This window comes from Denticeps clupeoides, chromosome 7 (assembly GCF_900700375.1).
Source record: "Denticeps clupeoides chromosome 7, fDenClu1.1, whole genome shotgun sequence".
Classification (NCBI taxonomy): Eukaryota; Metazoa; Chordata; class Actinopteri; order Clupeiformes; family Denticipitidae; genus Denticeps; species Denticeps clupeoides.
In genome coordinates this window covers 4,971,383-4,994,213 of record NC_041713.1, presented here as the reverse complement: position 1 = coordinate 4,994,213, position 22,831 = coordinate 4,971,383, and the positions used below count along the sequence as shown (strand labels likewise).

At 47.2% G+C, this 22,831-nt stretch overlaps 5 protein-coding genes and 1 non-coding gene across 7 annotated transcripts; 3 read left to right on the top strand and 3 right to left on the bottom strand.

The window, feature by feature from the left end:
- Window positions 1-1,111: 1,111 nt before the first annotated feature.
- Window positions 1,112-9,658, top strand: ush1ga (Usher syndrome 1Ga (autosomal recessive)). Of its 2 annotated transcripts, XM_028986935.1 has the most exons (4): window positions 1,112-1,404; window positions 5,962-6,409; window positions 7,307-8,106; window positions 8,176-9,658. In XM_028986935.1, exons 1-4 carry the CDS (start codon window positions 1,241-1,243, stop codon window positions 8,177-8,179), a joined length of 1,416 nt encoding a protein of 471 aa, XP_028842768.1. In that variant the 5' UTR covers window positions 1,112-1,240; the 3' UTR covers window positions 8,180-9,658. The 2 variants fall into 2 exon arrangements, with proteins under 2 accessions (XP_028842768.1, XP_028842769.1); XM_028986936.1 differs by lacking the exon at window positions 8,176-9,658 and having other exon boundaries at window positions 7,307-8,110.
- Window positions 6,471-6,542, top strand: trnad-auc (transfer RNA aspartic acid (anticodon AUC)). The gene has a single exon. It is a non-coding gene; the product is annotated as a tRNA-Asp (tRNA).
- Window positions 9,659-9,708: 50 nt separating the features above from the next.
- On the bottom strand, window positions 9,709-12,172 carry amn (amnion associated transmembrane protein). Its single transcript, XM_028987503.1, has one exon. The coding sequence runs from the start codon at window positions 11,375-11,377 to the stop codon at window positions 10,022-10,024; it is 1,356 nt and encodes a 451-aa protein (XP_028843336.1). The 5' UTR covers window positions 11,378-12,172; the 3' UTR covers window positions 9,709-10,021.
- On the bottom strand, window positions 11,761-14,295 carry LOC114793778 (uncharacterized). The gene is made up of 5 exons (XM_028985905.1): window positions 13,943-14,295; window positions 12,798-12,991; window positions 12,632-12,718; window positions 12,304-12,474; window positions 11,761-12,032 (listed from the first exon to the last, which is right to left on the bottom strand). Exons 1-5 carry the CDS (start codon window positions 13,954-13,956, stop codon window positions 11,761-11,763), a joined length of 738 nt encoding a protein of 245 aa, XP_028841738.1. The 5' UTR covers window positions 13,957-14,295.
- Window positions 13,998-16,518, top strand: LOC114794746 (Golgi apparatus membrane protein TVP23 homolog B). Its single transcript, XM_028987505.1, has 7 exons — window positions 13,998-14,076; window positions 14,181-14,248; window positions 14,417-14,561; window positions 14,717-14,806; window positions 15,070-15,195; window positions 15,434-15,562; window positions 16,226-16,518. Exons 1-7 carry the CDS (start codon window positions 14,065-14,067, stop codon window positions 16,250-16,252), a joined length of 597 nt encoding a protein of 198 aa, XP_028843338.1. The 5' UTR covers window positions 13,998-14,064; the 3' UTR covers window positions 16,253-16,518.
- An 857-nt stretch (window positions 16,519-17,375) lies between these two features.
- On the bottom strand, window positions 17,376-22,192 carry LOC114794745 (transmembrane protein 65-like). Its single transcript, XM_028987504.1, has 7 exons — window positions 21,763-22,192; window positions 21,288-21,332; window positions 20,631-20,698; window positions 20,345-20,399; window positions 20,176-20,218; window positions 18,805-18,910; window positions 17,376-18,354 (listed from the first exon to the last, which is right to left on the bottom strand). Exons 1-7 carry the CDS (start codon window positions 22,031-22,033, stop codon window positions 18,226-18,228), a joined length of 717 nt encoding a protein of 238 aa, XP_028843337.1. The 5' UTR covers window positions 22,034-22,192; the 3' UTR covers window positions 17,376-18,225.
- Between the last annotated feature and the right edge of the window lie 639 nt (window positions 22,193-22,831).

Sequence of the window (22,831 nt, the reverse complement as noted above, 5' to 3'; positions counted from 1 at the left end):
TTCAGGGAAAATCTTTGCTTAATTTACCAAAATCATTCCAATTCGCAAAGGCACTGTTTGTCAGAGAACACTCCCACAGGCCACAAGAGGAAGGGAAAACATGGGAAAATTCAATATCGGTTTTCAGTGGAAACGTGCAAACAGTCGCCCAGAATCGATAACATTTTCTAATGGCCGTTGATAATTAACCGTAATAAGCAACGGCGCCATTAGTGCAACACCAATAAAAGATTTTTCTATAAGCACAGACTCACATTATTTTCATTGCATAGGTGCAGTGGCACACCTCCAAGGTCACATGGTCCACGTAAGGATGGAAGGTTTATGGCACATTAAACTGATGCCTGCAAGCAGTTTGGGCCGTCCAGCCGGGATTCACCGGTTCCTTGGAAAATCAAGGCCACCACGCATCGTACATGTATTCACCATTAACACCACGATCATCAGGTCTGACCTTGGTCTGAAGATAAAGTAGTGGTATAATCTAAATTAAAATATGATTGTAGTGTCTTGCCAATGATGGATTGTATGCCACGGCAAAAGTGAATAAACCTACGGAATGCCATCCCTATACTGGTCGAGGTGATAAAGAGTATTGAATTATGTTTTTAATGAATAAAACAAACATAAAACATGAAGTCGCATAAATATCTTAATAAATGTACAGCTGAATGAAATGTCAATAGTCTTTAAAATAGTCTCTTTAGGACAAAATATATTTTGTCATTTTGGGGTGGAGTAATGTATTTAATAAATAGGAACACAAGAGCGCCATCCTCTGGCCAGATGTCAAGCAAAACATGATCATCAAAAATGATGTTTTCCTTCTTTATAATCAGCAACATATTTTGATTTATCGAGGTGCTAAAATGCGACAAATTCAGCCTGCGGATGAGTTATTTCGTTTATTACTGAAACGTCTGCTGTCGCATGCTCCTCACTCCTGGTCCTGGTCATCCACCCTGGCCTGGGGTCAGGGTTCATTCCCCTAAGAATGGCCTGGGGTCAGGGTTCATTCCCCTAAGCCTGGCCTGGGGTCAGGGTTCATTCCCCTAAGCCTGGACTGGGGTGCAGGGGTGCGTTCTCGCGGGATCTCGTGATCTCGGGCGTCCGCGGGCGTCTCGGGTGTCTCGCGCATGCGCACCCCCCTCTCGGCACCGCCAGCTCGGCCGTGCGGCCCCCGGTCGACAGCGGCGGAGGGGGCGCCCGGGCGTGATGGGGAGGACCGAGCCGGGCCACCATGAATGACCGGTACCACAAGGCGGCCCGCGACGGCTACCTGGACCTGCTGAAGGAGGCCACGCGGAAGGAGCTCAACGCCCCCGACGAAGATGGCATGACCCCGACGCTGTGGGCCGCGTACCACGGCAACCTGGAAGCGCTGCGCCTCATCGTGGGCAGGGGGTGAGTTTTCTTTTCCTCTGTGACGCAGGGAGCTTTTTCACGGATGTCCACGCAGCGTTTACATATACAGCATTTATCAGACGACTAACAATCAGTAGTTACAGGGACAGTCCCCCCCCCCTGGAGACACTTAGGGAAGAAAGTGGGATTTAGGCAGGTGTGTGACCAACCAGGCCACTACATTTATATTTACAGCATTTACCAGATGCCCTTATAAATGCGACTTACAATCAGTAGTTACAGGGACAGTCCCCCCCTGGAGACACTCAGGGTTCAGTGTCTTGCTCAGGGACACGATGGTTATAATTGGGATTTGAACCTGGGTCTTCTGGTTCACAGGCAGGTGTGTGACCCACCAGGCCACCACCACCACGCTCATCTTTACGTCTAACTGCAGACCCCTGCACAAGTATGAGTCTGTGACATATAACCATGAAACCATCCAAACCATTAAACTTCTTCTTGTTTTTTTTTTTTTTTTTTTGCATTTTTATGTTCAGTTTCTTATCTCGAACCCTAACCCTGGGATGAAAACCCTGGAGCGCTGCACGGTAATGCAGTCTGAAGCAGGCTGCTTCTTGCTTTATTTTACTCGTTACAATAAAAAAAAACCCACACTGGAGCTCTGTATCTGATAGACTGTATCTGATTTATTTTGGAGCGGCTTATGGGGGGGAATTGGGGATGATGGGTGCCAGACAAAAGCTTCAGTGTGAGTGTTTCCATCTGACCTGCTTTTCGTGGCCCAGCGAGGGCCTCATTATGGAAGACCTGATTGCTGTGGGTTTTTTTTTTTTTCCCCGCAAACAAACTGGATCATTAGCGAGTATCTGAAAGGCTTCAGTGGGCAGTGTAACCCAACAGAAGTCACCCGGGCCAAAATTCTGTATGTACCTTCATTAGCCACTCGACAAGGTCCTGGGTTTGAGACAGGGTAGGGTAGGTGAAGTAAAGTGAAGTGATTGTCATTGTCATACACAGCACAGCACACGTGACACAACGAAATGTGTCCTCTGCATTTAACCATCACCCTGAGTGAGCAGTGGGCAGCCATGACAGGCGCCCGGGGAGCAGTGTGTGGGGACGGTGTTTTGCTCAGTGGCACCTCAGTGGCAACCTTCTGATTACGGGGCCGCTTCCTCAACTGAAGTGGCTCCTCTTGTGTTGACAGACAGAACACAGGCCATCATGGCAATGAAACGGCAGTTTGGTTTGAGCTATTGGTTTGTCCTGATGCCCCCAGCAGGGTTCACGGACCGTGAGATCTTTCGGGCTCATGCAGATGGTGAGCAGACAAGTTTATGGGGCTTACCGTACAGCGAGACGAGGCAATCTATCTCCACCCATGATAGGCTGGGTACAAACTTGCTCTGGTCAGTACAGAACTATGAGTAATTATGTGGACCGTAAAGCTTAAGCAAACACAAATCTGTTTGTTGTTCTTCTTGGATGCCTATAGATAGCGCACTAGGTGTCCCTCGTATTTTCTGGACCTGTCTTCACATCCATGCAGCGTACTGCTGATATGTGTCCTGTGTCCTTCAGCGTGTCCTGGGTACATTGTGTCTTCACAAGTGCTGATGCCTGCACTAAGTTAGCCTCACGTAGGCCTCTTTGATCTCCACTCAACAGTGGTATTGGTGTACAGGCCTGCAGCATCTGCTGATCTGTGATGTCTGTGCAGCATCTGCTGATCTGTGATGTCTGTGCTGCATCTGCTGATTTGTGATGTCTGTGCTGCATCTGCTGATCTGTGATGTCTGTGCAGCATGTGCTGATCTGTGATGTCTGTGCAGCATGTGCTGATCTGTGATGTCTGTGCAGCATGTGCTGATCTGTGATGTCTGTGCAGCATGTGCTGATCTGTGATGTCTGTGCTGCATCTGCTGATCTGTGATGTCTGTGCTGCATCTGCTGATCTGTGATGTCTGTGCTGCATCTGCTGATCTGTGATGTCTGTGCTGCATCTGCTGATCTGTGATGTCTGTGCTGCATCTGCTGATCTGTGATGTCTGTGCTGCATCTGCTGATCTGTGATGTCTGTGCAGCATGTGCTGATCTGTGATGTCTGTGCAGCATGTGCTGATCTGTGATGTCTGTGCAGCATGTGCTGATCTGTGATGTCTGTGCTGCCTCTGCTGATCTGTGATGTCTGTGCTGCATCTGCTGATCTGTGATGTCTGTGCTGCATCTGCTGATCTGTGATGTCTGTGCAGCATCTGCTGATCTGTGATGTCTGTGCAGCATGTGCTGATCTGTGATGTCTGTGCAGCATCTGCTGGTTTTGGGGCAGCATCTGCTGATCTGTAATGTCTGTGCAGCATGTGCTGATCTGTGATGTCTGTGCAGCATCTGCTGATCTGTGATGTCTGTGCAGCATCTGCTGATTTGTGATGTCTGTGCTGCATCTGCTGATCTGTGATGTCTGTGCTGCATCTGCTGATCTGTGATGTCTGTGCAGCATCTGCTGATCTGTGATGTCTGTGCTGCATCTGCTGATCCGTGATGTCTGTGCTGCATCTGCTGATCTGTGATGTCTGTGCTGCATCTGCTGATCTGTGATGTCTGTGCAGCATCTGCTGATCTGTGATGTCTGTGCTGCATCTGCTGATCTGTGATGTCTGTGCTGCATCTGCTGATCTGTGATGTCTGTGCAGCATCTGCTGATCTGTGATGTCTGTGCAGCATGTGCTGATCTGTGATGTCTGTGCAGCATCTGCTGGTTTTGGGGCAGCATCTGCTGATCTGTAATGTCTGTGCAGCATGTGCTGATCTGTGATGTCTGTGCAGCATCTGCTGATCTGTGATGTCTGTGCTGTGTGTACTGGTCTCTATGTTGCATGTGGTGATCTTTGATTTCTGTGTTGCATGATTTGATCTGTGCTGATGCCTGATCTGTGGACTCTTTGATTCATGTATTAATTTCTGATCTCTTTGTAGGCATGTACTGACCTTTGATCTCTCTGCAGCAGTACTGATCGCTGTATTATGTGTACTGATCTCTGAGCTTGCCTGGCATCCTGATTCTCTACCACTAGTGAAGTACTTGCAGCTTTGCCTATTAATTATGCACCACTGCCCTTTGAAGGTTCACCTGCAGCACATGAAGTATTAATGGATCTGGTTGAGGCGAGCTGCACAGGCCTGGAGTATGTGTTGGTCTCAGCCCTATTTATAGAGCCCAAAATGAGCTGGCCTTAAATGGATCCAGAAATGGATGAGAGTGTAGCTTCAGTGCACCGTGAAATTGTCTCTTGCTTACTGAATGAGCGAGGCAGCTTACTGCATTCAAGTACAGTGGCGTGAAACCTAATTTAGTGATATATGTTGTATATCTGGATTTATTGCATTTTAGCAGAAACAGACAGTTTCAATTTCAGGGATTTTAGATTGCGGCTAGATTTCCAGAAAAATGCACACTTCACACCAATGGGAGCACATTGTTAATGCAAACATGTCTTCCTGCAGGCATGAATTTTCCAAAAACATGCTTAATCTAGTCATTTATGCAGCCATTAATTATTAACCAGCACCTGTATGTGAATTTTTCTTTTTGGATTGAATCATTTTTATTTCTTATTTTGACCTTTTTATCCATATATATGTACTAGGTTTATATGTGTGCATTATGTGTGTGATGTCCTGCATTTTAAGCTCAGGAATTCAATGACATCAGCAGGCCTGGAGGTGGAACCTGAGCCGGCTGGCTGTAATATGACTCGGGCAGTGCTGCCCACCCATCGGTGCAAAGAAGTTCACGTTACCGACTTACAGGAGCCAACAATATGGGGGTGACCTTAGGGTCAGGGCTGATCACCTATGTGCAAAGAAAAAGCAGAGAGGCTTCTCCAAAATCTTGTGGTTGTATTCTGGATCTGGATCTGGACCCTGTGATCCAAATTTGGCCAGGACAGAAAATTTGTACTTATCATACACAATAAGGTGACAAGTAATCGCAGCACGGTTGCATAATGATGTAATTATGCACTGAGACGCACAGTTTTGTTGATCAGATGTGTGAATAATTTATGGAAGCTATGAGCAGGGCACGCTTGAGGGCCTTCTGGAGATTGAGGACATGCTTGTCCGGGTCTCACGGTGGTGGTTGCTGGTCTGAGATGTTCATTACTGTACAGATAAAAAATTTATTGAGGTGACTGTTTGAGCAGGAGTTTGTTTATAAATAAGACCACCATAATAACTAATAAAGTAATAAGGATCTGCGTAGATAATCGGGGGCAGTGGTGGCCTAGCGGTTAAGGAAGCGCCCCTGTAATCAGAAGGTTGCCAGTTCAAATCCCGTTCTGCCAATGTGCCACTGAGGTGTCACTGAGCAAAGCACCGTCCCCACACACTGCTCCCCGGGTGCCTGTCATGGCTGCCCACTGCTCACTAAGGGTGATGGGTTAAATGCAGAGGACAAATTTCACTGTGTGGACCTTGTCTCAATCACGGTGCACATGTATCACATGTGACAATCAACCTTTTTATAAAGCAATTTTAGCCAATCGTTAAGCTGAATGAAAGAGTGATTATTCTGTGTCTCCATTCGTCCAGGGGCAACCCCGATAAATGTGACATTTGGGGGAACACACCTCTACACCTGGCAGCTGCCAATGGCCACCTGAACTGCTTGTCCTTTCTGGTGTCCTTCGGTGCCAACGTGTGGTGCCTGGACAACGACTACCACACCCCTCTGGACATGGCTGCCACTAAGAACCACATGGACTGCGTGCGCTACCTGGACTCCATCGCGGCCAAGCAGACGGCGCTGAACCCCAAGCTGGTGGGTAAGCTGAAGGACCGGGCCTTCCGCGACGCCGAGCGGCGCATTAAAGACTTTGTGAAGCTGCAGCGGAAGCACCACCGGCGCATGGAGCGCAAGTTCCACAAGGAGGCGCCGGAGGCCTCGGTCTCGGACGCCATGAGCTTCTCCAGCTTCACCGGCAGCAGCGTCAGCCGCAGGCTCTTCAACACCGCCCCCATCAGCGTGCCATACTCGCAGGTACGTTTACGCGCGGCGCTACTGCGGAATTCACGTTAGAGGGGTGAACCTTCTCGCCGTCTCCTCGTTAGTATAGTGGTGAGCATCCCTGCCTATCACGCGGGAGGCCGGGGTTCGATTCCCCGACGAGGAGGCGATGCTCTTGGGGCGGTGGTGGCCTAGCGGTTAAGGAAGCGGCCCCGTAATCAGAAGGTTGCCGGTTCGAATCCGCCAAGGTGCCACTGAGCAAAGCACCGTCCCCACACACTTCTCCCCGGGCGCCTGTCATGGCTGCCCACTGCTCACTCAGGGCGATGGGTTAAATGCAGAGGACGAATTTCACTGTGTGCACCATGTGACAATCACTTCACTTTACTTTACCTTCATCGGTCCCACAGTTCGATTCCATTACGATCAGCAATGCCCTGATTATTGATGCATTATGAAGCATCCCATGAATCTTTCTGCTCGCTGGAGAAAACCAAAGCACCAGCGTTCCATCGTCTGTAGGCTGCGATGTTTTCTTGCCGTCAATTTCTGCCAAAATCCCGGTGAGCTTAAACAGTGTCAAAGAGTAGGGTGGTAGTAGCCTAGTGGTTAACACACTCGCCTGTGAACCAGAAGACCCGGGTTCAAACCCCACTTACTACCATCGTGTCCCTGAGCAAGACACTTAACACTGAGTGTCTCCAGGGGGGGACTGTCCCTGTCACTACTGATTGTAAAGCGGCGGCAGAAAAATCACTTCATTATGATACAGTCGATTATACAACACGAAAGCGTCCACGTCTGCACCACGAGGCGTCGATTATGCATCCCCTAGTTTACATTGTGTTATTTTACAGACAATATGGGGGGAAAAAATCACTCAGAAATGTTGACCATCGCACAATCTGGCTGACTTATTCTTGCCTGCAGGCTACTCTTCATGCCACAAACAGGGGTAAAACCAAGATCCAGAAGAAACTGGAGAAAAAGAAGCAAGGAGACGGGACGTTTAAGATCTACGAAGAAGGGCGGAAAAGCGTCCGCTCGCTGTCGGGCCTTCAGCTCGGCAACGACGTCATGTTCCTGAAGCAGGGCACCTACGTGAACCCCAAGGACCGCGCGCGGAGGAACATCCGCAACATGTTCTCCCCCGACAACGAGGACGGCGTCTCGCGCGCCGTCAGCGAGCCGGACTTGCACGGAGGGGACGTGGACTACTCGGAGGTCAGCACCGACTCCGGCCACGACTCGCTGTTCAACCGGCCCGGCCTGGGCACCATGGTCTTCCGCAGGAACTACGTCAGCGGGGGCCTGTTCGACATCGGCAGGCGGGACGAGGGGAGCCTGGCGGGCAGTGAGAAGGCCCGGAACGTGCGCCTGCGCAGCCGGCTGCAGAGGTCCCCCAGCCTGAGCGGGGACAGCATCGGCAGCGCGAGGAGCCTGCAGGAGCGCAACGTGGAGGAGCTGCCCTGGGACGAGGTGGAGCTGGGCCTGGACGACGACGAGCCGGACACCAGCCCCCTGGAGGTGTTCCTGGCCTCGCAGAGCATGGGCGAGTTCCTGCCCATACTCAAGCGGGAGAAGATTGACCTGGATGCCCTGCTGCTTTGTTCCGATGATGACCTCAAGGGCATCCACATCCCCCTGGGTCCTCGGAAGAAGATGATGGACGCCTGCAAGAGACGCTTGGAGACAATGGAAGATCCAGATGCTATAGAGGACACAGAACTGTAAGTGAGCAGCATCCTACGTCAAGTTTAATGGGTTGAAAAACGTGTGAACTGTTTCTGGTTTTGCAGGTAACAGCGCAATGGTCTAGAAAAGGGTGTCCTGCATCCAAGAAGCCATAGAAGGAGGAGCAAGAGGAGAAAGACGAGATGCTGGCAAGCTCTTCAGGGTTAATCACATTAGCATACATGCTCTCGTGGTCTCTCGTTCAGGACTGAAAGCTTGAAGGGCTTCAGCGGGGCAGACCCATGATGGGCCGGTAATGGGATCCTCACGCTGGTCACGCAGCCTCATGTTGCCCCTGTGGGGCGTTTGCCTGTAAGCCAATGTCCGTGCACCTGTAGTTCAGAGAGGGACCCTCATAATAAAATTTTATATATTTTTGTACAGTTTGTGTCCCTCTTTTCCTAAACAAAAAAATAATAATTCCTTGTAATGAACTACATGTGCCCTTAAATGCATGAGACAAAATTTTCCACAATATTAATGTTTCTCACCATATTCTGAAATTCATATGTATGTAGACTTGCAGCTTGTGTTTAACTGTATAAATTGTGACATTAAGGGGAAATGGATGTACATGATAATTTAGCTGGATTCTGGACTACCGAATGCCTGATTAGATACAGCAGTAGCTGATGCTATCAGGAAATGTTCCGGAGTTGACCCTGAGGTCGTTTGCTGTTAAATCTCGGCGATAAGACAATTAGCTGCAGTTGGTAGTAATTAAAGTAATCTGTGGAAATTTGCAGATTTGTTTAGAGGATTAAACGTTTTAATGTAAACAACGTTTGAAATAATTTTTTCTCGGCAGTAAAAATTGAGGATAACAAACATCTCCAGATCTGTCGCCATGGTAACAAATGGTTTTTAAAGAAATAAAAGAACGTCACGGTTTACAATGATGTGCCAATTTCCCGGTGTTCACACCATTGCGCGAGCTCAGAAAGGGCGAATTAAAACGGAAGCGTAAATTGACCCCGAAAGACCTTGCATATAGCACGTTCAGAGCACGTTGCTGCATTTCTGGCCGTGGACGTGCTGATGGCCGCACTGGCCGTATTGGTATTAAAACAGATAGCACATAAATTACCCGGTGGGATAAGTAATGGCAGCGTGTGTTTTATGACGGCTGTAAAACACTAATGCAGAACAAATCGGCCTATCACAGCCGTATATCAGCTGTTCACACGTTTATTGGTCTGTTGCTGAGAATAAAGGCCAGTTTTTATAGCAATTGATTGGAAACGTCAAAAAATTCATGCAGTTCGTTGGAAATGCGTGCATGTGCAGGGAACGTTACTTTTTCGTGACTGTGCAGGCTGGTGCGTCCACAGCTTCTGAGGCGAACCCAAATCCAGACTGTCAATCTGTCTTTTAAAAGAGTCCATCTTGTAAAATCTGTGCCTGTGTTTGTGCTGTCTACTATTTAGCATAAATTCATGTGTGCTTATGACGTATAAATCTTCAACCTGTGCACAGGACATTCCAAAGGAATATTTGCAAGTAAGTCTTCCCAATCATTGTGATTTATTACCAGCTTTTCAACACAAATCCACATTTGTATGTCATATTTTATGTCTTTTTTTTTTTTTACTTGTATATGTTTTGTATATCAAATTATTTTGTACATGGGAATAATAATAAAGAACAATTACCATCTAAATAACATTTGCCCAGACAGTTTTCATGACTTATTTCACCTTTTTATGTCCCCAAATAAACAAAGATTTCCTATGATTTCCAAAAAACTCAAACAGGTAAACATGCAATGGATGATGTTTTGTTTTAATAACCACATTGACATCCTAATAAAGCCCTACAAATTAAAGCCACTACCAATTCCTCATTAGTCTTAATACATTTCAATTGTTTTATTTTGCACAAACTTGAGGTGACTGAGAAAATTCGGCAAGGCTAGGCGTTGAAGTCGGTCTCGTCGTAACACGGATTGACAAAGTGCACCCCGGAGTGGGTGAGGGTGACCGGGTTCATGTCCTCGGGCTTATACAGGCCCAGCGAGGCGGGCAGGGTGCCGGGCTTGTCGAACATGGGGTTCTCGAAGCCGTGGTCCAGGGGTCCTCCGAGGTCTCCCTCGCCGCCGCTGCTGGTGAAGGTGAATTTGGGCAGGCGGCGCCGCATCGCCACCCAGACCAGCGCCACCGCGGCAACGATGGCCAGGGCACCCAATATGGCCGCCGCCACCACGCCGCCGCTGACTCCGCCCGGCTGACTGGAGGCGGCGAGAGCCGCCTCTTCTATCCCCAGAAGAGCGGCGTTGGAGCGGGCGTCGGCCAGGATCTCTGCCGCCGCCGCGCCCGCCGCTCGGCCCTCGTCCTCGTCCACGAGCAGCACCTGGATCTGGCTTTGTGGCGAGCGGCGGAGGCGTCCCAGCAGCACCTTGGACAGCGCCAGGCGCACGCCGGCGTACCCGGGCCGGCCGAGGAAGAGGTGCAGCAGCCGCTGGCGGTACGACTCCAGGCCGAAGCCGGCCGAGTGGCGCAGGGCGATGATGGCGCCGCACACGGGGCAGCAGTGGCCCGCCGGGTCGATGGCCTTGTGGCAGGGCGGGGCCGGGCAGGTGACGGCGGCACAGATCTGCTCGCGGTGGGCCGAGTTCCCGCACTCGCAGCCGGTGGCGTCGGTGCAGCTGGACCCCTTGATGCGCAGCGAGGAGACGTTGTGGAACTGGAGCTGTCCAGAGCGAGACGCCAGGTAGTCGGAGAACGAAGAGTCGTCCGTAAACTTCCGTCCCAGGACGGACACGCTCCGCACCAGGACCGTCTGGCCGCCTGAGAAAACGTCCACTCGGAAGGACGAGGCCTCGCGGAACACCGCGTCGTCCTGCGCACACGGCACGCTCTCCTCGTGCACGGAGAACAGGAAGCGGCCGTTCTGCAGGTCGTCCCAGGACGCCGCCGAGCTCCACAGGCCGGGGTCCAACCAGCGCGGCCCTTCGGCGTCTCGGAACGCCGTCCAGACCCCTTCACAGGCCGGGTCGCTCCCGTCCGAGGAGACGAAGGCCGCCCCAGAGGACAGGATCATTTCCCCGTCCACCGGCAGCCGCATCTCCAGCGCGGAGTGGACCGCCTTCACGTAGACGGACACCTTGCGGCCCGCGGCGAACTGGACCGTGTCCCTCCCGCAGGGCACCGCGCCCTTGTCCCAGTTGGCGGCGGTCTCATAGTTGGTGTCCGGAATCCACTGTTTGTAGAGAGCCAGCGCGGCCGGCAGGGACAGCAGCAGGACGAGCGCGGCGGCCGGAGAAGACATGTTGCCGGGAAGGGACGGCGGGCTGGACTTTGAATGAGCGCAGTACCGTGACTGTCACATGAGCAGGAGGGAAGACATCTTTTTTTTTTTTTTTTTTTTTTAATGAAACATTGACTCGACTGACTAAAGTCCACGAAAAAGACGAAATGCGAATTTCTTTATGCGCTTTTTTATTTTCTGACCACCTCAGTAATCAATCATATCGCCATTATAGTCAATTATAATCCATACGGTCAGCCATGATGGACAGGCCGGTCTATAGAATGATTATTTTTATAAAAAGCTCTGTATCCATAATGCTTAGAATTTCTACAGATTTGAATCTAACGTTCATTAATATTTCGGCCCGTTGGCTAATTTCTTGGCTCGGGATGGAAATCATTTCAGGCCGTGGGGAAAAGCAGAAAGCCGCCGAAGCCGGTGCGCCTTTTCTCGTCGCCCTCCACGCAACTGTTGGAGCTGAGACGTGTGACGACCCGGTCGCCCTTACGCAGCGCGAGCACGGCGCCGCTCCCGGCGTCGCCACCGAGCTCGCCGTACACGGAGCACTGGACGCCGTCGTTCTTCACCAAACTCACCGCCAACGCGCTGCCGGCAGGAGCGTTGGCCTTAAACGTCAAGTAGTAAACTCCACCCACCGGGGCGGTAAATGTCCCTGCGGGAGGACCGTTCATATCCATCAGATGTCAGTAATACGGTGAACAACATGTGTATCAGTGGAAGCATCTATCGATTAAATAGTTTACTGAACCACTTACTAGGCCCCCAATTTAACAACATGCCTAATGTTGCCTAGTGGGTAAGACCCAGAAGACCCGGGTTCAAACCCCACTTACTACCATTGTGTCCATGAGCAAGACACTTAACCCTGAGTGTCTCCAGGGGGGACAACTCAGGCACTCTGGATAAGAGCGTCTGGTAAATGCCATAACGGTGAAATGTCTGCTGGATTAACGAATACGGTGGATGGAATGTACCCTTGTCAGAGTCATAGGCCTGGCCGTAGTTGGTAAGGACGTCGTCGTAGATCAGAGTGGTTGCAGTGGGTAGGGGTCCGATTTTCCCGCTGTGAAGTGAGGCCGAGAAAGCCACCATGCCTGAGAAAAGACATGTTCCGACGTAAAGGAGCATTTGTGTCGTTTTCAACAGGTTCTCAATAAAGATTTCGAGTTGATGCAGGTGACCATGCAGGACAAGACTCTGTTTGTGCTGAAAATTAGCTATTAATTTAATCCATGATCATTTTTTTTTTACCTTGTTGTAGTAGTGCTTGTAATTTGTTGATCTGATTGTCTAGACGGGCGGCATCTTCCTCTGCGACACTCAGGCTGTGCCTCGTAGCTTTGGTGAGCGGATGAAGAATAAACCGGTCATTTAAAACAGAACACACATTCTCGAGTTCCACGGGATGGTCCTTCACCTTCGTACTCTCTCCTGAGCTCCTCCAGAACGTATTTCAGTCTCTGCAGGCCGTCCTCTGCGGCTCTCAACCTGCCCTCCAGGTTCCTCACTTCCAGGTCCCGTGCCCACCCCATGTGGAGGAGCAAAGCCACCAGAGACACGGTTACCGTCGGCATCGATGGCTCCGTAGCTGGATCTGTGGTGCACATTGCTCTGAGGGGTCACAGAACGCCGTGTTATTGATTCAGCAAAAGGTTGTGTACACATCTTTCACTTTGTAGACTACACCTACGTCAGTGCAGACACATGCACAGTTTTATATTAATTACTGGGTCGTTACATGTAGTGATTCTATAAGAAATGAGTAAGAAACCTGTTGCAACGCAACAAGTGTGTGGGTGTAGCCTAGTGGGTAACACACTCGCATGTGAACCAGAAGATCCCGGTTCAAATCCCACTTACTACCATCGTGTCCCTGAGCAAGACACTTAACCCTGAGTGTCTCCTCGGGGGGACTGTCCCTGTATAGTACATCGCTCTGGATAAGGGTGTCTGATAAATGCCGTAAATGTAAATGACAGTGATTATGTATCTATCACTCAAAAGTGCCCTGTGCTCATAACAACTTTTAGAAAATAAGGAATTTAATCAGTTACTTACGGCACTCGAGATTATCATGTGTAATATGAAGCGGTGAGAAGATTAATGTCTGGTAAGATTCTCAGTCATCCAAGTGAATTTGTCTGAAAGTTGAGTCGTGGCAACTGGACTTTCCTTCTTTAATGTAGAGACGTTTCATTCTGCATCCACAGAACTTTGTCAATCTGTTTCAATCTTAACCTGCCCTCCAATCGTAATGTTTAAATATTTGTGGAATTTTAATATAGCATGCATAATAATATACGTTTACAACCATAGATACTGAGAGTAAAAACAGTTTGGACGCATCTACTCTGGCGGATATGGAGATTAAGATGGAGCCATTTTGAAGAATCCAATGCAAGAAACATATTTAGTATTTGTTTGTATCAGGAGAAAGTGAAGTATGTTTGATGAATCATTTTTTTTTTCACCTTTTTACCTTCAAAGCTGCTTTGTTCATCGTCATTTAGTAGTGTTGTAATGAGTAGTGATGTACATGAAAATGCATTTCTACAAACTCGCCTGTGAATTGCCATCTTTCCCCGGCAGGCGGCGCTACGCGCGTTCACTGCGGCGAGTTACGTCACACGTGACGTGATGTTTACGTACACGTCACCCGGAAGTAGGAGAAGACGCTGGCGAAAATGTTGAGACAGGTGAGTTATCAAACTTTAACGCTACTTTTTTTTTTTTTTTTTTAATTCCGCCGTAAAAGGCGCGACGGGGAATTAATCCGCGTTTTCCGCCCGTCGCTCTCCAGGAGTCCCAGGACGTTCCCTTCTTCGGTGAAGACGACACCGCGGCCGGTGCGGGCGAATCAAAAGTCAGGTGCGTCCCTGCGAACGAACAGGCGCCGTGGTGCTCTGTGTGTGTGTGTGTGTGTGTGTGTGTGTGTGTGTGTGTGTGTGTGTGTGTGTGTGTGTGTGTGTGTGTGTGTGTGTGTGTGTGTGTGTGTGTGTGTGCGCACTTATGTCTCATGACGGCGCTCTGCTGCAGGCATCCCCTGGCGTCCTTCTTCCACCTGTTCTTCCGCACCAGCGCCATCCTCGTCTACGTCCTGTGCGAGCTGCTCAGCAGCAGCTTCATCGCGGGCATGGTCACCATCATCCTCCTCCTGTCATGTGACTTCTGGACAGTCAAGGTGCAGAAGATGTTCAGAGTGATCGTCCAGTAGGAATGCTCCTTACCTGGGCCTATAGGTTTAGGATGCAAGCCACGTAATAATAATAATAATAATAATAATAATAGTAATAGTACTCCCTTTTAATATGAGGACTGTTGTGATTGGAACATCAGAACGTGACTGGCCGACTGCTGGTGGGACTCAGGTGGTGGAACCAGGTGGATGAAGATGGGAAGAGTCACTGGGTGTTTGAGGCCAGAAAGGTATTGCCGCCATTTATCCAGAGCGAATTACATAAGTGCTTTAAAATATCCACGGTGGGAAACACCGTTAGTTTAATATTCCCTAAACAGAATGTTGGTAGCTTGCATTTCAAGATCTTTCTGACATCTAGACAGAGAAATAAGACAGGGAAGATTCTAGATGAATGGTGGTGCCAGTGGAGTAGTGCTGGAGAGATGGTTGCTGCTGGTTAACAGGGTTATATGAATATGATACCGTGTTTACTTTTCCTTTTCCCCAATAGGAAACCAGTAAAAAGACGGTGTCCAGCTCCGAGTCTCGCATCTTCTGGCTTGGTTTGGTCGTGTGTCCTTTCTTCTGGGTCCTTTTTGTGTTCAGCGCTCTGCTGTCTTTGAAGCTGAAGTGGCTGGTGAGTTTGACTGCAGAGCTGCGAATATGAATCGTCACCACAAGGGGTGGCTGCTGTGCCCGACCCTGCGGCCACGCTTGTAAAATAGTGATGAAATGAGGCGATTAACCACTCAGTCATAACCTTGTTTAAAAAATGTTCAGTTCATGATGTGGTATACTGTGTTGCAAGTATCTGTTCAATTCAATGTAATTAGATGAATCAGAAACACGGTCCTTGAACCTGCCTCTCTTCATAGGCTGTGGTTCTTATGGGCGTGGCTTTACAGTGGGCCAACCTGTACGGCTACGTGCGATGCAAAGTGGGCAGAGGAACAAATCTGAAGAAAATGGCCACAAATTACCTGGGATTCCAGATCTTCAAGCAGGTGACATCTACTCCCCACTTTCATAGCAGGTTTACCTGGAATCAAGTCTACAGTGGTGCGAGTGCATGAGAACATCAGACCAAGTCAGAATGGTCTGTTGGAGATACAGTACAGGCCAAAAGTTTGGACACACCTTGTCATTAAATGTGTTTTCTTAATTTTCATGACCATTTCCATTGGTAGATTCTCACTGAAGGCATCAAAACTATGAATGAACACATGTGGCGTTATGTACTTAACAAAAAAAGGTGAAATAAATGAAAACATGTTTTATACTCTAGTTTCTTCAAAATAGCCACAGGTTGGCTCTGATTACTGCTTTGCACACTCTTGGAATTCTCTCCAGGTCTCCACTTTTTGTTAAGTACATAACTCCACATGTGTTCATTCATAGTTTTGTTGCCTTCAGTGAGAATCTACCAACGTAAATGGTCACGAAAATAAAGAAAACACAGTAACTATTTATGTATGTATAAACTATGGTAACGTTTCAGTCAGCAGTGTTCAGTAAATTGACTAATGTGAAGCTGGATACTGACTACTGTTACAGCTATGGCTGTAACAGTAATCAGGTCTTTTAAATTATAGCTATGGGTTATGTTTTGTTCTCGCCTGCTGCCTCGCCTCACCTTCTGTCTTCTCTCTCTCCTCTTCCTTTCCCAGGCCATGAATAAACCAGAAGGCCTTTAAGTTGCTGATTCGATGCTGGTTCTGCGCTTCATTTTTTATTGTGGCCTTGTTTACTTTTGACTTTCTGATTGTGTTGCCAATATCTTATGGATGTTCATGATTCATCTGCTGCAAAGTAATTGTTATTTATTTTGTTCTTTGTATCTTTTTACTTTTTGGGTCATATTTAAAAGAAGCATACAGTGATCTATAATAACTATAATTAAAAAAACAATCCTAAAATGATTGCTTTGGAAAGAAAATTAAAATATATATTCATGATTTAATTGATTAACAGCAGTGAATATGTGTGTTGTCCAGCAGAGAGGCGGCGCTCATCCTCAGTGTTTGGTACAGGAGCTGTGCCATGAATATGACAGCTGCAGAGAAAGAGTGGTTTTAATGTGTGGCCAGCATGCTGTAATCAGTCTCCTGTAAGTGGTTATGTTCTATGAATTGCGTGCTTGTTTATTAATGCAGGTATGTTCAGGGTATCAGCAGATAGCTTATAGGTCTTAAAAATACTGCAGACCCAATAATTTGGGTCTATAAATCATTTGCTGAACTATGAGCACTCGCCGACGGATGTGTTCTGAGAATGTGAGTGCTCCTCATATGAAAAATTTCTTTGAAATTTACTGAATCAGGAATAGCCAAGTGAGGCATAGAGAAAACCCTACATTTTTTTCTAACTGAAACGAAACAAGCCTTAAATCTGTAATTCACCGGTCACGGCGCGCTGCGCACTCCCAGGTTCACCAAGTGCAGCATGTGCATGGAAATAACTCACAAATAAGAAACCATAAATATTGCAGTTGCCCCCTAGTGGCTCGCTGCAGTACAGGAAATATGGGTCTGGCTAAAGGCTAAAAAATAACAGAAATTTGGAGGGAAAATTTATGTATCAAATAATAATATATTACTTCATATATTATTAAGGATATATTCAAAAGATTAATATTGTTTTTTTTAAAGACTATGGCCCTTGGACAAATGTACATTGTATATTGTGCTGAATTCGAAATATCAGGTAAGTGGACAGTACAGGCACCAGGGTACAAGCCACGGGGCGATTCAGTTTTAGAATTTCAGTTTTAGACTCTATCTTACTTTGGCAAAGACTGTAGGTGTAACATCAAAAACGTAGCAGTAAATGATTTATTGCGGCATGCGGATTAGGCTGACTGGAGCATAGGAGGGATTTGCATGCAGGACGATACACTAATGTGCAAATCACACACCAGAACAACTTTGCTTTTCTGCCTTTTATAATTGACACACGCTAATTGTGAGCTGGCAAATTATTTGATATTTGTGCTACTGTCTTAAGGGTGCAATTCAAACAAACAGATTTTCTTTAATGGCCAACAAAATTGGGAAAAAAAAAACAGTTTGAGTGAATTGAACTCCCTTGTCAGAGAGATAAGATGTGATAAGTTAAAATGAAGCAGTGTCACTGTTTACATTTGCATCAACCAAACAAGTTCCGGTGCTACGAACTGGTTCCATGCTTTTCAAATCGTTTCAAAGGCTAAAATGCATTTTGGACATGGACGAGTACATAAACTGTCCATTCTAAAAATCTAAATGTAAATGATAGATCATAGTTACAGGCTTCAGGATGGCATTAAATAAATAACAAATATAAAATCTATTAACATACACGTGTTCTGCTCAGGAAATAACTAAAACCTTGGTATTATGTCAAATTCTAACATATGTACAGCCTGCTGCAGGTGGCAGAGGTCTCCTATGGCTTAAGTCTCAAACCTCGCTGTGGTTCCCCATCACTACCCTGCGCTCAAATCTCAACTGCAAATGAGGATTCTGGTTTAAAAAAAAAAAAAAGAAAATGTCACAGTTAGGCAACTGAAATCATGCAGAGAGCATCAGAGTTCTACTTCGCCTTTGCTGGCTTCTACAGTGTTCTAAAGCAGTCCCGTTCTGTCACTGCTCCCAGCATCCTTCACTCAGCACCTTTCCTTCATTACCCGTCATTTTTTGGAGTCTGTAGAAGGCGGAGTGCCTTCTGAGGGCTCTGGTTTATTCTCGGTGTCGTCCTTGAAAAACAGGAGGGGAAACATTCCTAGAAGGCAGCCGATGACAACTCCAATGGCTTTTCCCTGCAAGACGAAGGTGACACGTAAGCCGTAGAAATAAAGGACGCCCTTATTTCAATAGTTGGGGTTGAAGGGTTTAGGCTTTGAAACAAATTTCAGAATATAAGAATATAAATATTGAATATAAATATTGGTTGAGAGAATGGACAGTGGATCACAGCTCCTCACATCCAGATTGCAGCATATACAAATGTACAAATGTGGATGGTCTGATAAGCTAAAAGGACAACACTAGGATTGTCAGTGTTTTCTATGGGCTGATGCAAAGAGATATGAGCAAGACATTTCCTCTTGGATAAGGTTTGGTGAGTGGATACATTTTTAAAACTGATTCAGAATAAGCTGCTCTTGTCTCTGAACCCCTGTGTCCTTCCTCTGTCCCGGAGGCGCTGCTTAGTATGCAGTCTGAGAACAAAGCAGCACAAGGACGGGAAAGAGCGGCGGGCCACTCACAGAGTGCGAGCTGAGCCTCGTCTGCCACATGTCCACCTGTTTGGGGCTCAGGTCAGGGATCTGCATGCCCAGCCGGCAGGCCAGAGCCTCAACGTATCCTGCAAGGCTGTCGAAGAAGGGCGATATGACATGGAGATTAATATTCATCAGCATTATATATGAAAATCTGTCCATAGAATACTAAAACACGATAATGGTGATTAAGACGGTGCTTAAAGTATTAAAAAAAAAAAAAAAAAAAAAACTATTTACACTCATGTGACGTGCTACACCTACTATTGATCTGATCTGAAGGGAAGAAATGTCTCACACTCAATCTGCTTAGTGGGACAATTTAGCAGAAGATTGAAGTGAACTTTATGATTATGCATTAATTCAAAAAGGCTAAAACAGTAATAAAAGTATAAAACTAAAAGTTTTATTTTAACACCGTCATAAAGTAAAGATATACAGTAACATATAATGCAGAACAACGCATTGGACACTACTGTCACGATCACAATCTACATCTACCAGTTATGCATTAGATTAGTTTCCAGCACCAACAGAATGATTTTCCTCACACAGGAACTAAATCTGGTTTCCAATGTGGACACAGGAACTGCTTAGTAGGGGTGGTAGTATCCTAGTGGGTAACACACTCTCCTATGAACCAGAAGACCCAGTATCAAATCCCACTTACTACCATTGTGTCCCTGAGCAAGACACTTAACCCTAAATTGCTCCAGGGGGGACTGTCAGGCCATCTGATAAATGCTGTAAATGTAAATGCTTAGCAGCTTCTGATATTACTTTTGGTGAACCTCACGAGTCAATCCCTGGACCTGATTTTTTTTTGGTCTTTATATGCGGCTCCATGAGGTTCTTGACTGTTCTTCAACTGCACAGCCACTGTGTCAGAGCAAGGTTGTAGGTGACACTAATTAGACAGTCACACGCTGCCCTGATGCTGGACCATATGGCACTGAGGTGGAAAAAGGTTCACTGTGCCCTGACAGTTCTATAATAAAAATGACCCAATCAGGGTAATAGATCAGGGTTTCAATTCCTTGTGGACCAATTCATTAAAATGGTAAACATTGTGTAAAGTGTGGTAGTAGCCCAGTGGGTAACACACTCGCCCATGAACCAGAAGACCCAGGTTCAAACCCCACTTACAACCATCGTGTCCCTGAGCAAGACACTTAACCCTGAGTGTCTCCAGGGGGACGGTCCCTGTAACTACTGACTGTAAGTCGCTCTGGATAAGGCCGTCTGGTAAATGCCGTAAATGTAAATAAAGCTACAGTAGACCCTCGCGCTATGTAACTGTGTCACCACCTAATTCTATTGTATTCAGCGGAACATTTCTTATCTCTATGAAATTCTTACCCAAGCCCTGCCAGATCTGATACCAGGTTCCCCAGTCCTGCAGCTAAAGTGGGGAGAAGAAAAGTAACATGATTCGCCTTGACAGAACAATTGGCAGAGATTGATTCCAGAGATTTATTTGAGTGAATTAAAACAAGTTGTGAATGCATGCAGAAAAACCGCCACATACCTGCCATAGTTGAAATCCCCAGAACGACACCGATAGACAGTTCAATTTGTGTACCCTACAGAAAGAACAGTTTCATTTGACATCTTGCTTATGAATGACTTATAAATAATGAATAAGTTCCAAAGAATCAATTTTGTACATAAACCAAAAATATGGCTATACAAATTAATTTCCAGAACAAATTAAAACAGGTATAATTGATGGAATATCGCACATTGAGTGTTGAAAAACAAATGTATGGACATTCCATCTAAATAACATCATGATAAGTTAGATATCCTCCTACCGCAACAATCATGATGGCGTTGTCTAGAAAGCCAAATCCTATGAAGGGTAGAGCATTGTGGAAAAGCACTGAAAGTGTAAAAACATAAAAAAAAGGCATTAAGGTGAATGAGATGACATTTATTTTATCAATATGTTGATTGACAGCCTTCCATTTATTATGTAATGGCAATATTACTTTTGAGGGCTGTCAAAATGAAGATATTTTAAGTTTGAAATATTAATGTGTTATAATAAATGAAGGGTGTGTCCGGCGTGCAGCGAACACAGCAGCAGCAACCAATCATTGTTTCTTGCTCGTGATAACATGGCCGATTAACTGATAATAAACCCGACTGACTGGCAAATGTTCTTGCATTCGGGAAGTTTATATAAATGTAGAGTTTGACTGGCCGGTGTTTTTTAACTTTCGTATATGACACGAAATATTCTTGCTATTGAACACTTGCTATTTATTTATGTGAGAAAAGGGCTCATAATTCATCATCAGTAGGATGATGAATCCTCCAATTCTTTTTCACTGACTTTCATTTACCATAACAGACGTGCTAAAAAAGGAGGCAATTTTGCCAGCTCAAGGACCAATTTCTACAAAAATCTCACAGCATGAAGGCAAAAGGAGAAGTAGTTTCCACTTCCCAATCTCGTGTTCCATTACCATATCTCAGCTGTGCAGCCGTCGGCGGGGCCATCTCCAGTTGCTCTGTCAGAGAGGGAAGAGGAACAGCACGTGACCTCGCTAAACGCACCACACTTCACATCGCTGTGGTGCTCACATGCTGTCGTCTTATTGGACGTAGAAGCAGCTGCAGCTCCACATTTCGTGTGTGTGTGTGTGTGTGTTTATTTTGCGGGGCATTTAAAGATCAGATGCCAAAAAAAACCTACCTACTAAAAAATAATTTCAACCAATGTAATAGAAACTGGAAATGCACCATATAGTCTGTATGATACCACAAAAAATGGATTATATTTATTTTAATAAATCTAGAATCAATGCATCCATAGCACAAACCTAGGGATCTTTACTCGATATGTCGACAGTAGACGTGTTAAATCAATGTAATGACTTTTTTAAAACACACAATAATGATAATAATGCTGACTGCTGTAAATGATGCAGTCACCATTACCTTGGACCACAGCGATGGACTCGAAGCGGTGCAGCTCCCGCAGGAGGCAGGTCCGCTCCGTGGGCTGGAGGCTGTAGATGAAGTCGCGGGCTCCCTGCGGCGAGGTCAGCGGCTCCATGGGCTCCTTGAGCGGGTGGGCGCCCATGCCGGCCGCCTGCAGCAGCCCCGCGCCGGGCCCGGGCCCGGGGCCGCGTCCGCGCAGGGCGCCGCGCCTCACGCCCGACCGCAGCGCCAGGGCCGGCCGCAGGGCTGCGCGCAGGCAGGGCATCATCGCGCCGGATGGGGTGGCAGGAACCGCCGCTGCTTCCTCGGACGAAGACGCGCTTCACGGGCCGCTCCGTGCCATCCTCCGGACGCCGCCGCTCCCGACGACCCCAGGCGGCGGCAGGAAACGCGGACGCGACCCTCCTGGATGCGGCGCCGCGCTGACGTCACCGGGTGGGCGTGTCGCGGTGTCACGTGACAGCCCCGCGCCTTCACCTCGTCTCTAGGATGCAAATTAAGGTCAAGGAACGAGCGAGTTCTGCATGCAGCATAAAACGATAAAGATCACTTCATATTTCACCTGGGTTTATTGTTCATTCATCACGTTGTCGATATAAATAGTCTAAAAAGGGACATAAACAGCATTTCATTATAGTTTTATAGGTAATTTAAAAAAAATGACCTAATCCCAAACCATCATGGTGCCCCTGAGAAAAGCACCGTCCCCACACACTGCTCCCCGGGCACCTGTCATGGCTGCCCACTGCTCACAAAGGGTGATGGTTAAAAGCAGAGGACACATTTCGTTGCTGGTTGTGTGTGACACCATGTGATGTGCTGCAGTGTTTCACAACGACAACCACTCTGCTTAAAAATATACATATAAAAAAAATCATATTTTTTCTGTGATGCACGGCGACCTAGGCACCCATGCTGAGAAGCGGGGCCGACCTCAGACGGGTATGACGTGGAGATCCTGTCCCTCCAGCAGCTGGCTACTCAACGGAGCAGAAAAGCCACCGATGCTTATCAGGTGGGTGTCGGGCACGAGGTGACACTGCAGCCACTACAGTCAGCAGTCCTA